The 18,787-nt window shown below is 39.9% G+C and overlaps 1 protein-coding gene across 2 annotated transcripts in view; it reads left to right on the top strand.

The window, feature by feature from the left end:
• Nucleotides 1–18,495, top strand: part of pcdh17 (protocadherin 17) — a 52,749-nt gene extending 34,254 nt beyond the window's left edge. For both annotated transcript variants that reach the window (XM_026320534.1, XM_026320533.1), the window contains exon 5: nt 16,327–18,495. In XM_026320534.1, coding sequence (XP_026176319.1) covers nt 16,327–17,024 — 698 coding nt within the window. In that variant the 3' untranslated portion in view covers nt 17,025–18,495. The remainder of the gene's footprint in view (nt 1–16,326) is intronic.
• The last annotated feature ends 292 nt before the right edge of the window (nt 18,496–18,787 follow it).

Here is an 18,787-nt window from a genome sequence, read left to right as displayed (position 1 = left end):
GAGGCCAACACAGCTTTAATTGGGTGGCTGCTATTGTCCCTGTGCTGCCTCTCCTCTCCAGGAAGCAGCACCACAGCGGGGAAAAACACCCTCATGGCTACTGGCAGAGGGTGTAAGACTCGAAAGGATCATCAGTTTAGACATTCGCATGAAGAGTGGTAGAGCAAAGACATGTGTGCCCTGCTCAACCAAAATATAATTTATTCCATTAAATAGATTTTATACCTAACAAGTTGCCCACAGTGGCCCCGTGACAGAAGGAGAACCAGGTTAGACTTACAATGAGGAGTACGAGACTAGACTAATCTAGAACTGCAAGTTTAGTATTCGTGAATGAGTTGTGCAATGTTTATGCACTTTGCATTAATTTCTGTGGCGGTTGCAAGGCAGGGCTCCAAAGCCCCATGGACAATGTCAGCAAGCTTAAGATGCATCTGTAATTACCAGCAGGCAATTAACAGCTGACCTCACCATCCCACCTCAAACCACAAGATCTATTATGGAGATTTGGAAGGCTTACAGTGTAAACAACAAAGCGTGATGTAAATTCACCCAGTGCTTATGACATGCACCTCATCTTTTGCTTTAGACACACATAATTGAATTTATGTCCACAGTGAGGTAGATACTTAGCTGTGTTGCATATGTTTAGGTTTTTAGAGAGAACACTTCAGCTGCTCAAACCATGCATGGTACTCCCACTAGTTAGCACCAGTTGTAATCATGCTTTCTCTTTTTTTTGTTGGAAATAGTTATAGCAAGTAAAAACATTTATTAAAGCATCCTAGACTGTAGCAAAATAATTTTTATTATTTTAACAGAATTTTATTACATTGTATAGAAAAAGTAGCTATGGTGCTGATAAATTTGCAAGCTCTAAATGATATAGCCTACTTTCAGGAAATAAGCATCATTGACATAATTATGGAATCTTAGAAACACCGCGGGTTTGCTGTTGCTGAAGGAAGTGTCGTCAGTAACATGTTTGGAAAACAGTTGTCCATATGTCCCTGAAGGTCATTAGAATCTGCCTTGATTAACAAGTGGGAAATCTGGGTGATGGTCTCATGTGCTGCCACTCATCCCTGCCCAAGTGGGGGATCAAATAGGATGAAGCTTTGAGCCTTGGGATAATCTTGTTCCCTAGATTGTGATAATGCAGCTCAGGATGATCATGTGGATGAGAACAGGTCTGGGTGCACTCATGGCTTTGGATCTCTGCTTGCATGTACTTGGGCGCCTGTATGTTGGTGCTCAAAAGAGAAGTGGCAGACAATAGCAGAGTGAGCCACTGAATTAGTACACATAGACTGATGGAAAATACAGACTTGCTGTTGCTGTATCCAGGCAACGACATCACAATTCAAAACTTATCAAACAATAGGTGATTGCCACCATCTTTTTTCAGTTTTGAGTTTTTAAATTATGACCACTTCTACTCAAACAATTATTAATATACAGTCACTTCACGAATAGAATTAGACAAATCCTACTGTGTACACAAGCACATTTAATATATTATAACTTCTTTCCTAGAAAAGACATTTAACGTATGAAAAATGATCAAAATATTGAAGGCTTAAAGCATTGTTAGTGTTCCCTGGGAATTTTTGTTTTCTTTCCTTTGTGACTCACAAACAGTTTATGAAATGACAGAAAGTTTAAGCTGTGCTGAATCTCATTTTAGTTTAAGGTTCCCTGTTGTTCCGCATCGTCTCTTCCCACCCTGATCCGTGTCTGGTGTTGGTGTCCAGCTGTTCCATCAGCACGACAAGTGTTTCAGGAAACTCCCTCATTGTTCACTGACCAATCACAAATACACCAGAATGCTGTCAACGAGCATTTTCCACCCACTGGTTTGCATTTGCCTGCACCTGTGGTTTTAGCCCAGAGGGCAGGAGATGCAGGGGGGGGGGGGGGGGGGGATTGGTATGGTGGCAGAATGGGGAGAGGCTGGGCATTGGTGTGGAAAGGCAGTCAGGGTTGGGATTAGGCTGTCTTTCTGGCTGTTGAGATTAAATGAAATAGATTCATTGTGAGTTCTCCCCCATTTTGTCATGTTTTCCTCAAAATGCATCAGAGGCCAGCTGAGCCTTCCCACCCAAATTTGCATTTTTGTAATTTGCATGAACTCATTGGAGCTTGGAGGCAACTTACGGTTGTGTGTGCATGTATGCATGCATGCGTGTGTGTATCTGGGCATGTGCTTTGTAATTTGACAAGCAAAATAAAGAACTTGTCCAAACAACCTAAAAGACGTGACTAGAAAAGGACTGCGCTGCATTCACGGAACGCTGGCACTCGAGCCTCCTGGACAGCTGAAGTATTTGTTGTCCAAAATTTAGTGGAATGTTAAGAAATTACTCTAACTGCCTCCACTGACTTACAACATGTTGTAACACAGTATCATGCTGCAGTGGAGAGTTACTAGAAGAGATATACTGCACTGCAGTGCTTCGCTAGCCTGGGTTGTGAATCTTATCAGGGGGAATTGTGGTAGTGGATTGTGTGTGTGTGTGTTTGTTAGTATGTGTGCCTGCATGTGTGTGTCCAGGCCCCTCTGGAGTCCATTAATCCCAAATCTAACAGACTTACTGCAGAGGCAGCCTTTGATGTGTGCTGAATCCCTCTCTGGAATATTGGATACTGCTTCCATAATATTCAGTTCCTTTTCTATTGTCAGGAATACATTGTCTTGTTTTTACCCCCGTAATGCCAGGATTGTCCAGCAGGACAGGTGGCTGCTGTCTTTTGAATTTGTTTACAGTTCAGGTGTATTTTCACCAGTTCTGTGATCTGTAATTTTACATCTCTGAGCTCTTTTAATCCCATTCTTATCTTGTGTAAGCCTTCTAATCTTTGACCCTAATCTTAAACCACCGCATAGAATAGGGCAGTGAGGATAGTTGTTTTTCTCGTCTTCAAATTCAATGCATACGTTTTTCAGAGAGAGCTGGGGTCCTCTAGCCTTTGGTCTTTCTTTCTCACAGTTCAACTCTGAGAGGTATTTATTGCTATATATTTCTGTTTATTTTGTTATTCTGTTTATTTCAGTGGCCTGGACTTGAACCTAACCTATTTTAAAGCCTTGTGTTCATAACCCACCATTCTCTGGAGTGAAACAGACAGAGAGGCACACAAAGTATAAATTAGATAGTGAGATGGAAAACACATTTCTATTTGAAATGATTATCCCCCCCTGACGGGTAGACTAATAGACCGTTATTGCATTTCCGTCAGTTTCTCTTAATCTAATCATACTTATAAACAGGCAAGTGAGCGTGTTAGTGTGTGCACATGTTTATCCATACAGAGACACAAGCAACCAGTGTCTAGACGGCAAACACCAATTTGGCTGGGGTGCTCAGGAACATCAATGCTAAAGCAATGTTGCTGAAACACTAGGCATGTTCCTTAGTTTTGCATGGAGAGGAGATTGTAGTGACAGACAGACGGTGATAGGAGGAGGAGGAGGTGCGGCAGAAATAGAGGAGAGGTTGGCAGAGCTCACTGTGGCTAATACATCCAAAGTGTGTCAGTTAGCTCTCTAAATGTGTTAGGCCCCGGGGCTGAGAAAGCCAACACCATCGACTCAACCTACCTCTCTCCACCTTTCCACTTAGCCTCTGTTCAACACCTGCCAATATCCTTGGGGGAGCTACACTGCTGTTCATTGGCACAATTGATCAAATGCCTACATGCTAAAGTGTACACTTTTCTTATTGCACATATTAGTCTCATGAGTACACATGCTAGAAGATGAATTTAGATTGGTTTGCTGCTATTTGGCAAGGCAGGTAGTTTTACATGTGGTGTGTCTTCACACTCCTTTCCCTCTTTGGCAGATATATAACACTGTTTAGCAAGCAATCAGCCTGTGGGGGACCTCATTTTATTACAGTATGTACTGATCCTGTTTTATAGTTTGATACTTTACACAGTATCAGTGTCATGTATCATACATTCAAGAAATTAGATATAAGGACAGAGCTTTTCATATTAATGATGGTGTAAATTATTAACTACACAAAAACTTGTTCCAGCATTGGCATTCATCTTTATTCACCAAAAAATATATACAGTAAAAATTCCTGATATCTAGTGAGTCAAAGGTTAAAATGAAAATATTTGCACACACTAGAATGCAAGCTTGGTGTGTCAGATGAAGCTTTTTGAAAACATGACTGGTGTCATAACAGGTATGTGCTTAAGCTCAGGGTAAATTGAACAGCTAAGATTCCTTTAGTTTAAGTGAATTCATATTATAGTACAAATGTTAACTAAGTGACATTATTCTCCTGAGAAACACAAGAGACTCTAATAGTATTATGACAGACTGCAGAACTAAAACTAAAAAATAGATAAACAACATTGAAAATCATTGGCATTTCTATTTTATAACCCAATAATTTTCAGGCTAGGTCTCTGTCTCTCTAGTTTCTAGGTGATATGTTCTGTCAATTTGTTTTTTTATGTCTGAAACATTTCTCATAACCCAAATTCAACACCAGCCATGATCAATTCATTCTTTAGGGTTTTGGCTTCTTCTTCGATTAGCCTTGAGTGTCAAGCCTCTCGACAAGTCTCACCTACCTACCCCGTCTTTATTGAGTTTGTTCCATTTCAACCACTAAGGGGAAAGTTTTGCAGCAAGCTGGCAGATAAGCGACTAACAGAATTTTCCTTTTCCTCATTTTTGCATTTGATTTTGATGAATTTATATCTTGTCTTTGTGAATTTAGCCTTGTGTTTAGCTTCATTCTAGCCTCGTCCAGGACCTGAATACTTAAAATGATCAAGGTCATTTGACACTTATGAAGCAGTAAGCACAATACGTATGCTACTATATAGTGTGATCCATCATTGTAATGCTGTATGTGCTTCAGTATTTTTTTACAATGATGGATCTGTTGAGACAGTGAATCAGAAGCACTTTCCCTAATCCTGCTAAAGCAGCACACATGGGAATGATTACTTGCACAAAGCCATGACACCCTGAGTTCTTCAAATCCCTTTGTTCAAAAGAGTGACAAACAAAGGCAGAGAGAGAGAGAGAGACAGAGAGAGAGAGAGACAGAAAGAGAGAGAGAAAAGAAAGTGATTTAATTCTGAAAATGTGGCAGGATTGTATGATGTCTGGTGGATCTTGTTTTTTGTAAGGATTGTATGAACAATGCCTCCACTAATAGAAATGTGTTTATCCTTGTTGTTTTAGGACAGTTATCATGACAGGACTACAGTGCCTCATTTAAGGCTCTAAATCAAATCACTTTAAGAAGAAATCTTTCAGATGTAGAGTGTTGGAAATAGCATCATCAAAGCAGCATCGTTAAAATGTAAAAATCTGGTAGAATGAAGCACTTCAAAAGATGACCCTCTGTGAAACAGCACAAAAGGTTTCCCTTCATTCCTTCTTTAATAGGGTGTTTTAAACCTGTTTTCTCCTTTGATAGAAACAGGATTTCTGTAATGAGCTGGTGAGTCATATATTCTCTCAGCTTAATTTTTTTAATTCCCTGCCCCCTCTCTTTTCTCTCTTGTTTTTTCTTCTTTCTCTTCATCTCTCTCTCTCCCTATCCGTCTAGCTTTCTCACTTTATTTCTTGTGCATAGTACAGTATCTTTCTAAATGGGCCAAGGCAAGTTTCCTTGCTGTCTATTGGGGAAAGGAAGTAGATTAAGGCTATTAACAGGCAGAAGGATGTTGATCAGACTTTCTGGTCTCTGATCTCATGTCTGGGCCATACTGTGTTGGCTCTCCTAAGGCTCTTCTGTTATAGGCACCCTTCAAACATGGAGTTTTTGTTTGATCCCTGTGTACAGTATGTCAGGTGGTGTTTCACTGAAACAGCCCATTTGATTCCCTGAAATATCCCCCAAATACAATCTAAGGGTGTCACGAAGCGAGACACACACACACACACAAAAAAAGACTTCACACTCACTCACATCTGTAAACAGTAGTAAGTAGTAATAAAACATGGTGCAGACATGCTGTGTCTGTTTATGTTGCTTATGAGTGAACATGCTGTGATGCACACACAATAAAGACCAGACAAACACAAGCATGCTATATATAGATGACAAAGTGCCATAAACCCAGTCTAAGACAGGAAAGAAATAAACAAAAGAGAGGGAAAAAAAAGCAAGGCGGTCCAGAAGCATCCCCTGTCACGGTGCAATCCCCCATGCCCTAATTACACAGGCTTAGAGGAAACGGAGGATTAGCCACTGATTCACCACGCTTCTCGCCTCATCTTCTAATAAGTCCCCTTCTCGTCTCCTTGCCACCCTTTGTGCCACCCCCCATGTCTGTCTCCAGGTAAAGGTATCAAGATACTATTGACCTGTGGCTTTCTGTCTTCTTGTGTTCCCTCCTGCTAACGTATCTGCCTCAGACAACACCCCCTAGTGCCATTTTAAAGACAGTTATCTATTCTCATTATTTTATGTTCAATATTTGGACATCAGTAATATACAGGCCCATGTCCTTATGTGTACATGCTTTGTTTGCTCAGCTTTAGATAAACGTACAATGTAGAATCCATCAATTCAGCTGTGAATACAGTACAGCGATTATGCTTTATTTATGGCAAAATAACTTTATTTATATATCAAGTAAAAACACCCTGGGAAAACCCGTTGAAATTGCTGATGTGGGGCTTTCACACAATATCTCATCGTTTTATTTATTTATTTATTTTTCTTTTCTTTTCTTTTTTTTTTTTTTTATTAGTCTTCTGAGACCTTTACAATGTCATGTAAATTTTTTAAGAATTAAGACAAAATCTTGTTGGGATCAAATCACTTATATATAAATAGACTGTATCATAGTTTCTTTCAGTTTCCTGTAACAATCTGAATTTAGTTTGCAAGATTAGTTTACTTTTCATATATTGTAAAGAAAAATACAGCACAAAGAAAAGGTATGCAAGTGTTTCAGCATATTAGTGTGCATATATTAACACCCTCAAATATTCAAACCCTCAGATATTCAGTTATTTCCAGGTTTTTTCATGTTATTTGTTTGATATATATATAAATAGCTTGATGATAGCAGAAATGATGCAAGGGTTGTTCCTTTCAGACATCTATATCTAATAGCCGGCTGCTGGCTGCTCTGCTGCAATTGCTGCACCATTAGAACACTTAAGGAGTCAGAGGAAGGACTTCAAGAGTGAGCTACAGCAGGAAATGTGAATTATACAGGGTCTTAAGTCACAGGTTGGAGGCTGGGATTTTTGGATTGGCTGAAGGGCCTTCCTTGACTCACTTACAATATTTATTGAACACTCTGACCGGCAGTGAATACACTTTTTTCTTCTGCATTTAGCAATGAAAAAACCTCAATGAAGAATGCTTACATCTTGAACAGGTTCCTTAAACACAACGGTATGAACTTTCTGAAGAATGTTGTCACACACCACAGATGTAGTTACACATAAACAGCAGTTTGCCTGAACTCAGCACTTTTTGGCGTCAGATTGGTTCCCATGACAGCTTATTATGGTTTATTTTTTTGTACTCTGAAAGGTCTGATTATCAACAGATAAGAGAGAAATGCTGCAATTGTTTCTCATGTCCCTTTTTTTCATACAGTAGTCTAAAGGCCAACAATTAAAGCTATCCGAAACTTTTAATGACTGAGGTTATGCCAGGCAGCACACGGCTCAGCAGTGAATAACAAGTCTAAAGCATGTAGTAAAAACACATGGAACGCAAGGAAAAGCCATTCATATTTTAACAGAGTATCTTTAGATGAGGTTCACCAAAAATTACTACACACACACACTACATATTGCAGATGAACTGACAGTGGCAGTGCCAAGTGCATGTTTTATTCTGCTCTACTCAAACATGTGCAAACCTATCTGCACACACCTACTCACATGTGGCAGTCTTTATATAACTTGCGAACAGACTTTTATTCATACAGATCACACTGTGGTCCTTGTTGCTGCTTTGTATTAAAGAGAAAGTGCAGTTTGAGACCATCACCCTGGCTGTCCAGATGTCTCATCTCTACAACCCACAGACCTTATTCTCCACCCACAGCACACAGCCTTACTTGCTCATCATTGATTAGGCTTTGTGTGTTTGTTTTTGTTGAAATACAAGCTTATGCGCCTCTTTATCCTCCTCCTGTTGGGTTTTTATCCCTCTCTTTCTCTCTGCTATGCATAAATACTCCCTCCTCAGATTGTTCTTTGAGCAACTTAGCCAGGCATTAGCTGTTGGAGGGATCTGCAGTTTTTGAGGGAATGCCTGAAGAACGGATGTGTTTGATCCTGACATATATGGCCTTCAGTCTTAGTATCGCCAGCCGTTGGGCACCCCCAGCGCTGCTGCCAAGCATTTCCTGCTATGCATCAGTTATTCTCTTGCCTCCCACTGCGATAAAAGCTATTACAATGAAGAGAAGTATCCTTCTGATTGTGCTAAGCCAGCCACTGCACAAGGCAATTCAGATCTATTCCCTCAACACACAAGCACACTCACAGTAGAACTTTGAATTAATAACACTAACCAACAATTTATCATATTATAAAATTGTTTTCTTGTGGGGCTGTTATTTAGATCTGCTATATCGATTGCAGTTTCTGATGCCATGAATGTTAAATATGCTTACATAATTACAGTTTCACCAGAAAAAACGGATAAATGTATTTAAACCCAAAGTTTACTCTGAATTACCATTTTAAATCACATCATGGGCACCATTTTCTGTTGTTGATAGGATTCAAGCAGAGCGGTAGGCCAGTATAAAAAGATGTGATGAATAACCTAAAACAGCAGTTTCGTGGAAACACTACTGCAATGCAACCTCTAAAAAGACTGTTGGCAAAACAATCTGGCCAACTGACGTGAACAGTACCACTGTGTTTTAGAAACACAAGGTATATCAGATGCAGCAATACACTTGAGTAATGTTCTTATTTTCACCATAAAGATGCTGTGTAAGGACAATATAAACTAACTTGCACTATATCTGAAGTGATCACAAATACGGCGTAGTAAAACTAAATTCACAGCAGAATAAATAACACGATAAAAGAGTGATTCTTTTACAAAATGTATGAAACATAAGATGGACCTCAACAGTAAATACTGTTTTCATTTGTAGTGTTTCTACATAGCCCCATGATAAATCAGCTGTCTGAAAGTATAAAATTTCCAGGACTAGCTTAAGTCTTTAATTACTGTTGTTTGATAGACTGGCGACCTGAGAAGTCATAAGACATTCACTAAACATTAGGCTCAGTCAGCATGGAGACTCTCTCATCTGTGCAGTTCAAATATTTAGCCACCCTGATTGGTTGAGTATGGCAGAGGGAGCAGTGTGTGTGCTGGGTTTGATAGCAGTAGACAAGGAGATTAAAAACACTATAACACACACACACGTGCACACATAAACACACACTGTTAGCTCCCTCAGGTGAACAGGTGCAGTCATGGTCTGTCACAGATGCTCTGCACAATTCGTCAGCTGCCATTCCTCCTGTCCACCTTTGGTGGGTTGGGGGATATTCATTACAAAACAACCTCAACACACATACACAAATTATCTTGAATCATTCTCCAATCTCAGTGCTACTTAAGTAGCTGATGGAGCTGTCTAATGACTACCCAGGTGTGCATGATGGTAAGATGATTCACCACCAGTGTAATGGGTGCTAAATTGTTACATGTTTGTTGCTTTTTAGTTTTGTGCATCTTATTGTTGAACTTAGGCAAAGCTCTGCCACACTATGCGTTTGCACTGTGTTCAGCAGCTGTTTTGCTACCAATAGCATGTGTATGTACAGCCCTCTCTAGGTTCCTCCTTCCCTCCCTGGGAACCACAGTGTGTGACAGAGGGACATTAATCACAGGGCTGGGTAATAAAGCGAAGAGGGATGGGCATGTAGGGCCAGGGGGGCAGGCGTCTAGAGGGAGAAAAGGGTGTTTAGGGAAATCACACCATGCTTTATGACACACACTGATACACAAGCACACTTTTACACTCACAGGTTGTTGTGCACATTCTTCACACAGCATCCTGAAAGCTTCCACCCTGAAAGTCTGAAAAATTAAGGAGAGGAAAAAAGAAAAAAAAAAAAATCAGGATTCTAGAGATGGTGACCAGTAACTTCTCGCACGATAGATGTATCTCGATACGTGGTCCATGATTCAATACAGAAATGATATGAAGATAATTTAGCATCTATTTGATGAATGATACATACATTAAACTGTATGTGTTTAAAAATAGTTAGTATTTACTCAAAGCAGCTTTGTATTTCGCACTGCAAGCAATAAATGCATAATAGAGATAATGTGATGCATTTTTCACGAAAATGCTTCCAACATGATATCACATACCTGAGTTCCTGAGTCTGTATCGTTTGTATAAATCACACATTTTCCACCACAGTGCGAGTACCAGCAAATGAAATAATGAAATGAAAAATCACAAATAAATAGCTATTGTGACTGGTAATTTTAACCTCAGATTCAACACTATGCAATCTTTATAAGTGAGCAGCAAGGTTCATGATACTGCCAGTGTGCTTACATTAAGTGGTGCATGTTGTTTTGTCAGGAATTCCTTGGCTGTTTTTATGAAATCTAAAATACTTAAATATTTTTGCTACTGTGAAAGGTTTTCATTTAGATATGCACACACTAGAGGACAGAGAAGTAAGAAAAAACTTGTTTTGTGGTGCTGTTATATTCTCGCCTGGACGGAATATAACATAATGTAAAAGGGAATTGGAAATGGAAAGGATGCTCAAGGGTTTGGTGTTTATTTTACTTTAACAAGTGAAAAGAACAATGATAAAGGTGCTAGTGATTATTTACAAATGAAAACCAACAACAAATCTAGTGCGACAATACGTGAGACAAACAAACAGGGACTAAAACAAACACTCAACAGTTAAAGCCAGTCAACAAGTAGTTAGAAACTACTACTACAAATCACACACAGCTACAGTGAGTACTGTACAGATGAGTACAGTGAGTACAGGTACAGATGAGTACACTGAACGGGTCGGCGACCTTAGATTACGACAAGGCATAAACAATTTCAGAAGCTTGGCGAGTGGCGAACTGTTCACGTCAAATCCTAGTCCGCGCTGAGTAAGGCTCATCCGGTCCTTAAAAACAGAAATAATGATTGGCTGATGCATCTCAGCTGGCGCACATCACATGCCACCAACCAACAGCCAAAGAGCATGACCGAAGTGTCTGAAGAAGTGCCAAACGGCACCTCAGGGGCCGTAACAGGTACCCTAATTTTAAATATTTTATATTTGGTTTGATTCAGTGGTTTTGAACTGACTCTTGTAATTTACCTATACATACTAGTTAATCTTTCACCCCCAGTTACTTTCTATGTTGAGGGAGAACCCTGCACCTTCCTGCCTGCCTATTTATGTTTTTATGTGACCTGTGGCCCACAATAATTATTAATCTAGTAAAATACTTTTTCTGGAAGGAAAACAGAAGGGAATTTTGCATAATTAGGAAAATATTTAGAGGAATTTTATAGCTCAATAGATGAAACCCACTTCACTAGACAGCCCCACTGTCCTGTGAGTGCCCAGTCCCTTCAGATCTCAGAAGCTAAGCAGGGGCTGTTAGGTTCAGCCACTGAAGTTGCACAAGCCAGTGTAGTCTCAGTGTCGGTCCCAAGCCCAAATGAAAGGGCATCTGGTGTAAAACCTGCCCCAAATCAATCACACGGATCAATTGATCTGCTGTGGCGACCCCTCATAGGTGCAGTTGAAAGAAAAAAAAAACAGCAGGAAGCACACTGGCTGTTGCTGAGTGATTGGAAGAGGTTTTTGTGACATTGATAACTCTATTGATATAAGATGCTGACAACATGTGGCTGTTAGGAAATGATTAATTGTTAAATGACAGTAGATCACACAATTCATTCATCCACTGGGTTCACCTTTTTTTTCAGTTGTAGTTCTGACCCTTTTTGGGTTATTGAAGTTTTTTTAATATCAACCTCATTCTATCTTGACATTTTACAGTGGACACTGGGTTGTGAATCATATAAAGTGGAGTTTGCGCATGTGTGTGTGTATTATTGGAGTATTAGAAAGGGGTACGTTGAAAAGTGAGAAACTCATAATAGTCTCTTTCTTTTAAATCTACTATAACTGTACAGCAAAGTTTCAGTGCCCAAGATCAGGACATTCAACACAATGAGAAAACAGAGAGAACAACATTTTGTAAATCAAGAGTTTGATCAAAAGAAAAGTCATTACACCTCAAAATTATGAAGAACCCCAGCAACACATTCAGTTGCCAGTTTATTAGGCACACCAGGCCAAAATGAACACAGTCAAATACAACAGTCCAGATCTAAGTTCCCCCTTTGTAAATGTTCCATGTTTATTGAAACAATTTCAGAAAGATGCTGATTGAACTGTTTGAGATATTCATTGTTCTCATTTTGTCCTTTTGTCCCTGATGAATTGCTAGTCTGAATTTTTTTTCTTTTTGATTTGGTCTATTTTTTGCTTAGAAATTTTAAATTCTAGTTATAAATTAACGTATGCTTGTACATTCACTGTCATGCACATATGTAGTTCTCAATATATGCTGTTTGATCCTTGCCTTATTCTGCTTACATTAGACAGTCTTTACACCCTATGTTTTAGATTATGGACTCTGATTTTAAATTGAATTTATCATTGAAATTATTAGTTCATTCACCCAAAGAGAGCTGGGATCGGCTCCAGCAGATCCCTGTGACCCTAATTAAGAATAAACAGGTATAGATAATGAATGAATGAATTATTAGTTCAGGGTATTCACATTTTATTCTACTAGAACTGCCTCTAAAAATGCCCCACTCACTTTAAAAAGATACATGTAGGGACTGACTTTACATTTTAGATAAGGAGTCTCATTGGCTCAGAAACTAATTAAAAAAAAATCCCTCATTTATTTGTCTTTTCATTTTCCTTGGTCTATCTTACCCCGGGTATAGCAATATCTGATGCTGACAAATAACACATTACACCAATGTTGACTTTCTGAATTGGTTAAGAGTGGTGTGTCCTTTTGCTATTGCTTAAACATTTCTTAGAGTGGCTTTGCCACTTTTATATCTGTTTCATATGCTCTTAGCAGTAAAGATAACTGGCAGTTACATAGCTGTCCTGTCTAGCTCATTGTTACCCAGTCTTGCTATTCTGCCCTAAAGCAAGGCAATTAACCCTGACAGAGGTAGTAAGATAGCTTTGACTGCTTGGTGTTAAAAAACATCCACAAGTACAAAAGAGTGTGTGGAGTTAATTAAACTTTTTTGTTAGCAATAGAGGTGTAATAAATATCTGATTTCAATCAGGGTTTCGGGTCAAGTGTCTAGAATAAGGCTGCAAAGATACAAACATGCCTCCTGACTAGGCAATTCCATCAGAGTTTCAGTGCTGCCTGTAAATAAGTGTGAATCCTGCCTTCTCGTTTCTTTCCGATGTCCAAGATGTTTACTGAACAATCTACACTTCTTGCTGCATATCATTACATCGGCCCTGTGTTTTCATTTGTTCCCATTTGTTTCGCGGCTACTGTGGTTAAAAGATGAAAAACCTTTTCAAGGCTTATATGTAAGATGAGATTTAAGGAAATTTTTTTAGCCATTGCAATAGCAGTACCTAAGATTTCAAACCTGATAGAAAAGAAAGATAAAAATCTGGTGTTCCTGTTGTAAACAGATTGTTATCTTGAGGTTTTGATTTTACAACAAATACTCAGAATTTAGAGTATACAGTATAATTTATCTCAATGCTGAAAGAGAAACTGGAAAGGAAGTGTCTGAGCACACCTTTAGTAGCCAAATCATCACAGGCAAATGTGTCCTTGGTGGAGGCTTCTGTTGCCCATCCCAGGAAGCTGATGGAGTCATGGTGAAAAGACAGGGTGGGGGATGAATGTCACCCTTGCTCTCATATGTCATATTGTTAGCCATAGATATGAGGAGAGTGCCTCAAGGTTGAATGTGCAACTGAGACATGAATAATCTATCAGAGGTTTCCTCCAACTAAATAGAGGGGAATATGTCTGCATGGATTATTTATGCTTTAATATGCACATGGTGAATGGACAACCACCTCTGGGAGCATGAAGACATTGTCAGGGCCAAGTTAATTGTGTGTGTCTGGAAAGCATGCTAGCTAGGTGTGTGAAGGCAGTGGTCGTCCACCTGTTATGATGGGTTGTTATATGTAAGGTCTATATTTTGTGGCTTGGTGATAAATTACCCTTATAGTGTATTCTGGTTGGAAACTGTATTCAGGTTTGTATTATTTATGTACAAGCTGTCGTCTAAATCATCGATCTTTGTGTTTTGACATGTTTATATTTTCTTACTCAAATCTCAAATAACTTTTGCACAAACACAGACAAAGGCGCACATACACAAATGCTTGTGTGCGGAGATGCATTCGCTCACCCCCGCACCATTTAAATGTAGCCCATCTCAAACTGGTCTGGCCTCGGCTTTCCACCTTACCTTATTTCCTCTACAGATGACCGCCTCGACATGGGAAATGTCAGGCTTTCTTTGCCAGCCCTGTTAGGCTTCTTCAAACATTTGTGAAGTGTTAAGCTCATCTCTACAGCTTAGGAGGGCAGTCTCTCAGGAATCTAGGCTGCTGACCCACAACACAGCACAGACTGCCTAGCCAAGTGCACTCAAGCACATCCACTCTGCCTGCTCATTCGCATCAACGAAAGATTGTATTAGTCCCAAGTCTGTGGTCTTTAAAGCAGCACTCTCATCATGCTGTAAAGGTCCATGCATCGCATAATGGAATTAATGGGGTGGTTTTACAGCTTCTAACAGTGATGTTGTTGTCTTCTCACATTTAGTTGAGAATAATAGTGAAATGCTGTTCAGCTCTTAGTAGTTTCGTTCTAACGTCTTTAAATGCTGCCTTTAAAACAAAGCCTAAAAGAAGATTTCAGTCTCTGTGTTAACATATCTCTCAGAATTCCACCTACTTTCTATGGTTTCAGACTTCAAACCACAGCAGATGTGTTACAGGAATATAAATTTCAGTGTTTTCAAAAGTGTTTTTAGTCCCACGCTCGGTATATATTGATGAAGACTCATCATGAACAATCGAGGAATTAAACCATTAACACTCAAAAGGGAAGGTGAAAAGGGGATTTCTTTTCTTTTTAATTATAGCAGCTGTCTGTTTTACAAATAAATACAACAAATGCCATGGTGTTTTAAGATCTGTTCATCAAAGGTTGTAATAAATGACCATTTTCAGTATATTTCACACGCTGGACATGTTCAGTGTGTGGATGAGAAACAACAACCTAGTTGTACTTATTTCATTCCTATAGTTTTTGCTGTTAAGGTTCTGTATTACTGTTTGTCTTCTCATCCCACCCAGTCAATGGAAAAATTCCATTTGTGGGACAACAGATGCTCAATTTTTTCTCTATTTTTCACTTCACGCCCAAGAGGAGAAAAAAATGTTCTCCTCTTTTTATTCTATTATTATTTTTTTAACCAAGTTCTGGATCTGTTTGACACAGACACGAACACTTCCATAATCAGCCAGAGTGTGCATCCTTCTGAATAGAGATGAAAGCAGGGAACACACAATCACACTTATACACACATGCGTGCACACGCAACAACAACAAGGAGCCCACAAATAAACAGGCACAAACACACAGGGAAGAAGCACAAGCCATTTGGCACAGCCTCTCTGTCTAGGGAGGGCTTCAAAGCCCACTGACATGAATTTATGATAACGGCACTATGCCTTTGCCAAACCTCAACTGTTGTTGTTTTTCTCTCGCTCCCTCTCCATCCCTTCTGTATGCTCTGCCATCCCCTTGATCAGAGCTTTGGAAAATGCTAGCAGGTGTCCCCCAGTCCCTTGGAAAGGTGTGTATGTGTGCGTGTGTGTGTGTGCGTGTGTGTGTGAGGGTGTGTGTGTGTGTGTGTGTGAGGGTGTGTGTGTGTGAGGGTGTGCGTGTGTGTGTGTGTGTGTGAGGGTGTGTGTGTCTGTGTGTGTGTGTGTGTGAGGGTGTGTGCGTGTGCGTGTGTGTGTGTGTGCATTTATATGTGCATTTGGTATAGGGCATCCTTAGCTGGCTCTTCCTTTTTTCACATCATTTCATTAGGGTTGGGTCTACTTCCCTAACTTTGTGCTGCAACACTTTGTACAGTTCAGTTTCATAATAGTACTCTGATTCTGTTAGCCTGTCACTGTGTGGTTTTACTTTATTCTGTCCACACTACTGACATATTGATCACTTTCTTCTCCATCCATCCCCTCCCTTTTTGTTCTTTCTACAGATGAGGATTGTGTGAACTGTACAGAGGAGTGCCGAGTACTGGGTCATTCTGACCGCTGCTGGATGCCCCAGTTCCCCACTGGAGGAAACCAAGCAGAGGGCATAGACTACCGCAACAATATGTTTGTGCCAGCAGGGATGGAGACTGTTCCCGAGACAGAGACCTACGAAACTGTCAACCCTAATGGCAAGAAGACATTCTGTACATTTGGAAAAGAGAGGCGTGACCACACCATCCTGGTTGCCAACGTCAAGCCCTACTTGAAGGCAAAACGTGCCCTCAGCCCACTGCTCCAAGAAGTACCCTCAGCCTCTGGCAGTCCTACCAAGGTCTGCTCCACCACATCCTCTTGCTCCGCAGTGAAAAGCCCAGCTGATGGGGCTGAAGGCAAACCTCCTCCTGCCACCTGCTCTGGCCACTATGGGCCTCCTGATGGTCAGTATCTGTCACCAACCAAACAAACCAGGGACCAGGGGGTCTACCCACCCTTGCCTCCTTCAGACCCAGTGGCCAAGGTGCTTGCTGAGGCACGCTCCAGGATCAGCCAAGAGGCAACAGGTGAAATGGAGTGTGTCTTGGAGCATGTGGAACCCGATGTGAACCGTGACCGAATGGACACTGACCAGGTGGTGAGAGACATCGACAAACTATTGCAGGACTGCAGAGGAAGTGAGGGCACTGGCACGCTCAGGAAGTGACACAAAAGGACTGCGACAAAAAGAAGTAAGGATGTAGAGAGAGGAATAGGGTGCTATTCCAGAAACTCTCATGCCAAAACTGTCACCAAAACAAATCAAAAAGTTTAAATGGCTCCTATGATAGGAGCCTTTTTCACTGAATTTGTTCTTGAAAAGTACTGACACTGGACATACGATGGGAACATTTATTATATCAGTCTTTTGGCACCAGTCTTGGTGCTAAAATCCCTACCAACAAAATGGAACTAGGTAACAAACATCTGAATTCTGCTGAATTTATAAACTCTTTTTTTGGATTCTTAAGCAAATTGCAGAGCTTTGTGCCTCTGGCGCCTCGCAAGCTCTTATCTAAGTGCCCACCAGCTCATAAGTATGTTGTTCATGGTCTCTCGTGAAATCCTACATATCTCAGTGTGTGTAGGCAGTTTTCTGTTATGTGTGATGGCCATAGAAACTGAATGAAAAAGGACAATTTATGGTCAGACATGACAATCGATGCGGAAACACCGAAACAAATTCTGATCTATCTGGGACAGTGAAAGACACAGCCCTATCTTTTCTGACTTTAATATAGGTGTTTAATGTGTAATGGATCCTGTATCTGAACATGAAGTGAGTGGTTAATCAGGGGTGTGTTGGCAAGGGTTGGTTATGGACTTGGAGATGGAGGAGCCTAAATGCTCCACTGAAGGAGAATTATTAACAGTGTAACCATGTTTCACCTGTCATTTGTAGCCACGTGTAAACTGTGTCTCTCTCATGCCTCTATTTAAACATTCATGATGCTGACTGGTGTAGTTGCACACACCAGTTTTACACATGTGCACTACACTTTGCTCAAACACATGCTGACACGCTCACATGTACTTATGCCCCTACACACACGCAAATACACACACATACACACTAATGCTTACACACAACTGGCCATCAGTGTAATTGTCTTAAACATGTACATCATCAGCTTCAGTCCCTTGTGTACAGTGAATTATCATGTGTGTGACTCTGCCTAAAGGCAATCACAGGTTGATTAAAAAGGGACATTTTTCCTCAACTGTGAAAAGATGATATCTATATGATTATATAGATGACTATATGTATGAATCCATGTATAGTGTCCAAATATTAACAAAATATTTATACATTAAAAAAAGAAAGAAATGATAAATCTCAGCAAAACGTGTGCTGGAGTTAAAGTCAAGAGTGAGGTATTAACACGCAGAACTGCAAAGGACACTGTCATTGTTTCGAAGACAAAAATATAAATAAACAAGGAAATGTCCCTTCACATTATCACTATACATAATATCATTATATGTGTAAATGTATCCAATTTAGATGTGTTTACATCAAAAAAATGACATATTTTTATTGATTTTACTGCAATTTCTGTGCATTGGAGCCAAATTGTTATGTGTACAAAAGCTATATTGTGTATTTTATTAAATTAATATATAGTTGTGTTGCAATATACATGGGCTTATATTGTATTTGGCAAAAGTTGCCTTAGTAGCTGTCGAACTCTGTGAGTTTGCTTTAGTTTGGGTTTTTGTTGGTGTTTTTTCCTCGCTATTCTGCATCTTTGCAGGCTGACTTCAGTGCTTTTGAGATGTCGCCACTTTTTACCCTGAGATTCAGCTGTATCAAATACAATAACTGTTCAAAGCTTAATGAGCCAGCTGATCTAGAATACAGTTCAAACCAATAACAAAAAGCAACAACCACAAGATAACAGTTTGAATATTTTTACTGAGCAGATTTTT

This window comes from Mastacembelus armatus, chromosome 3 (assembly GCF_900324485.2).
Source record: "Mastacembelus armatus chromosome 3, fMasArm1.2, whole genome shotgun sequence".
Lineage (NCBI taxonomy): Eukaryota > Metazoa > Chordata > Actinopteri > Synbranchiformes > Mastacembelidae > Mastacembelus > Mastacembelus armatus.
The sequence above is the reverse complement of the archived record's forward strand: the minus strand, read 5'-3'. Positions and strand labels throughout refer to the sequence as shown.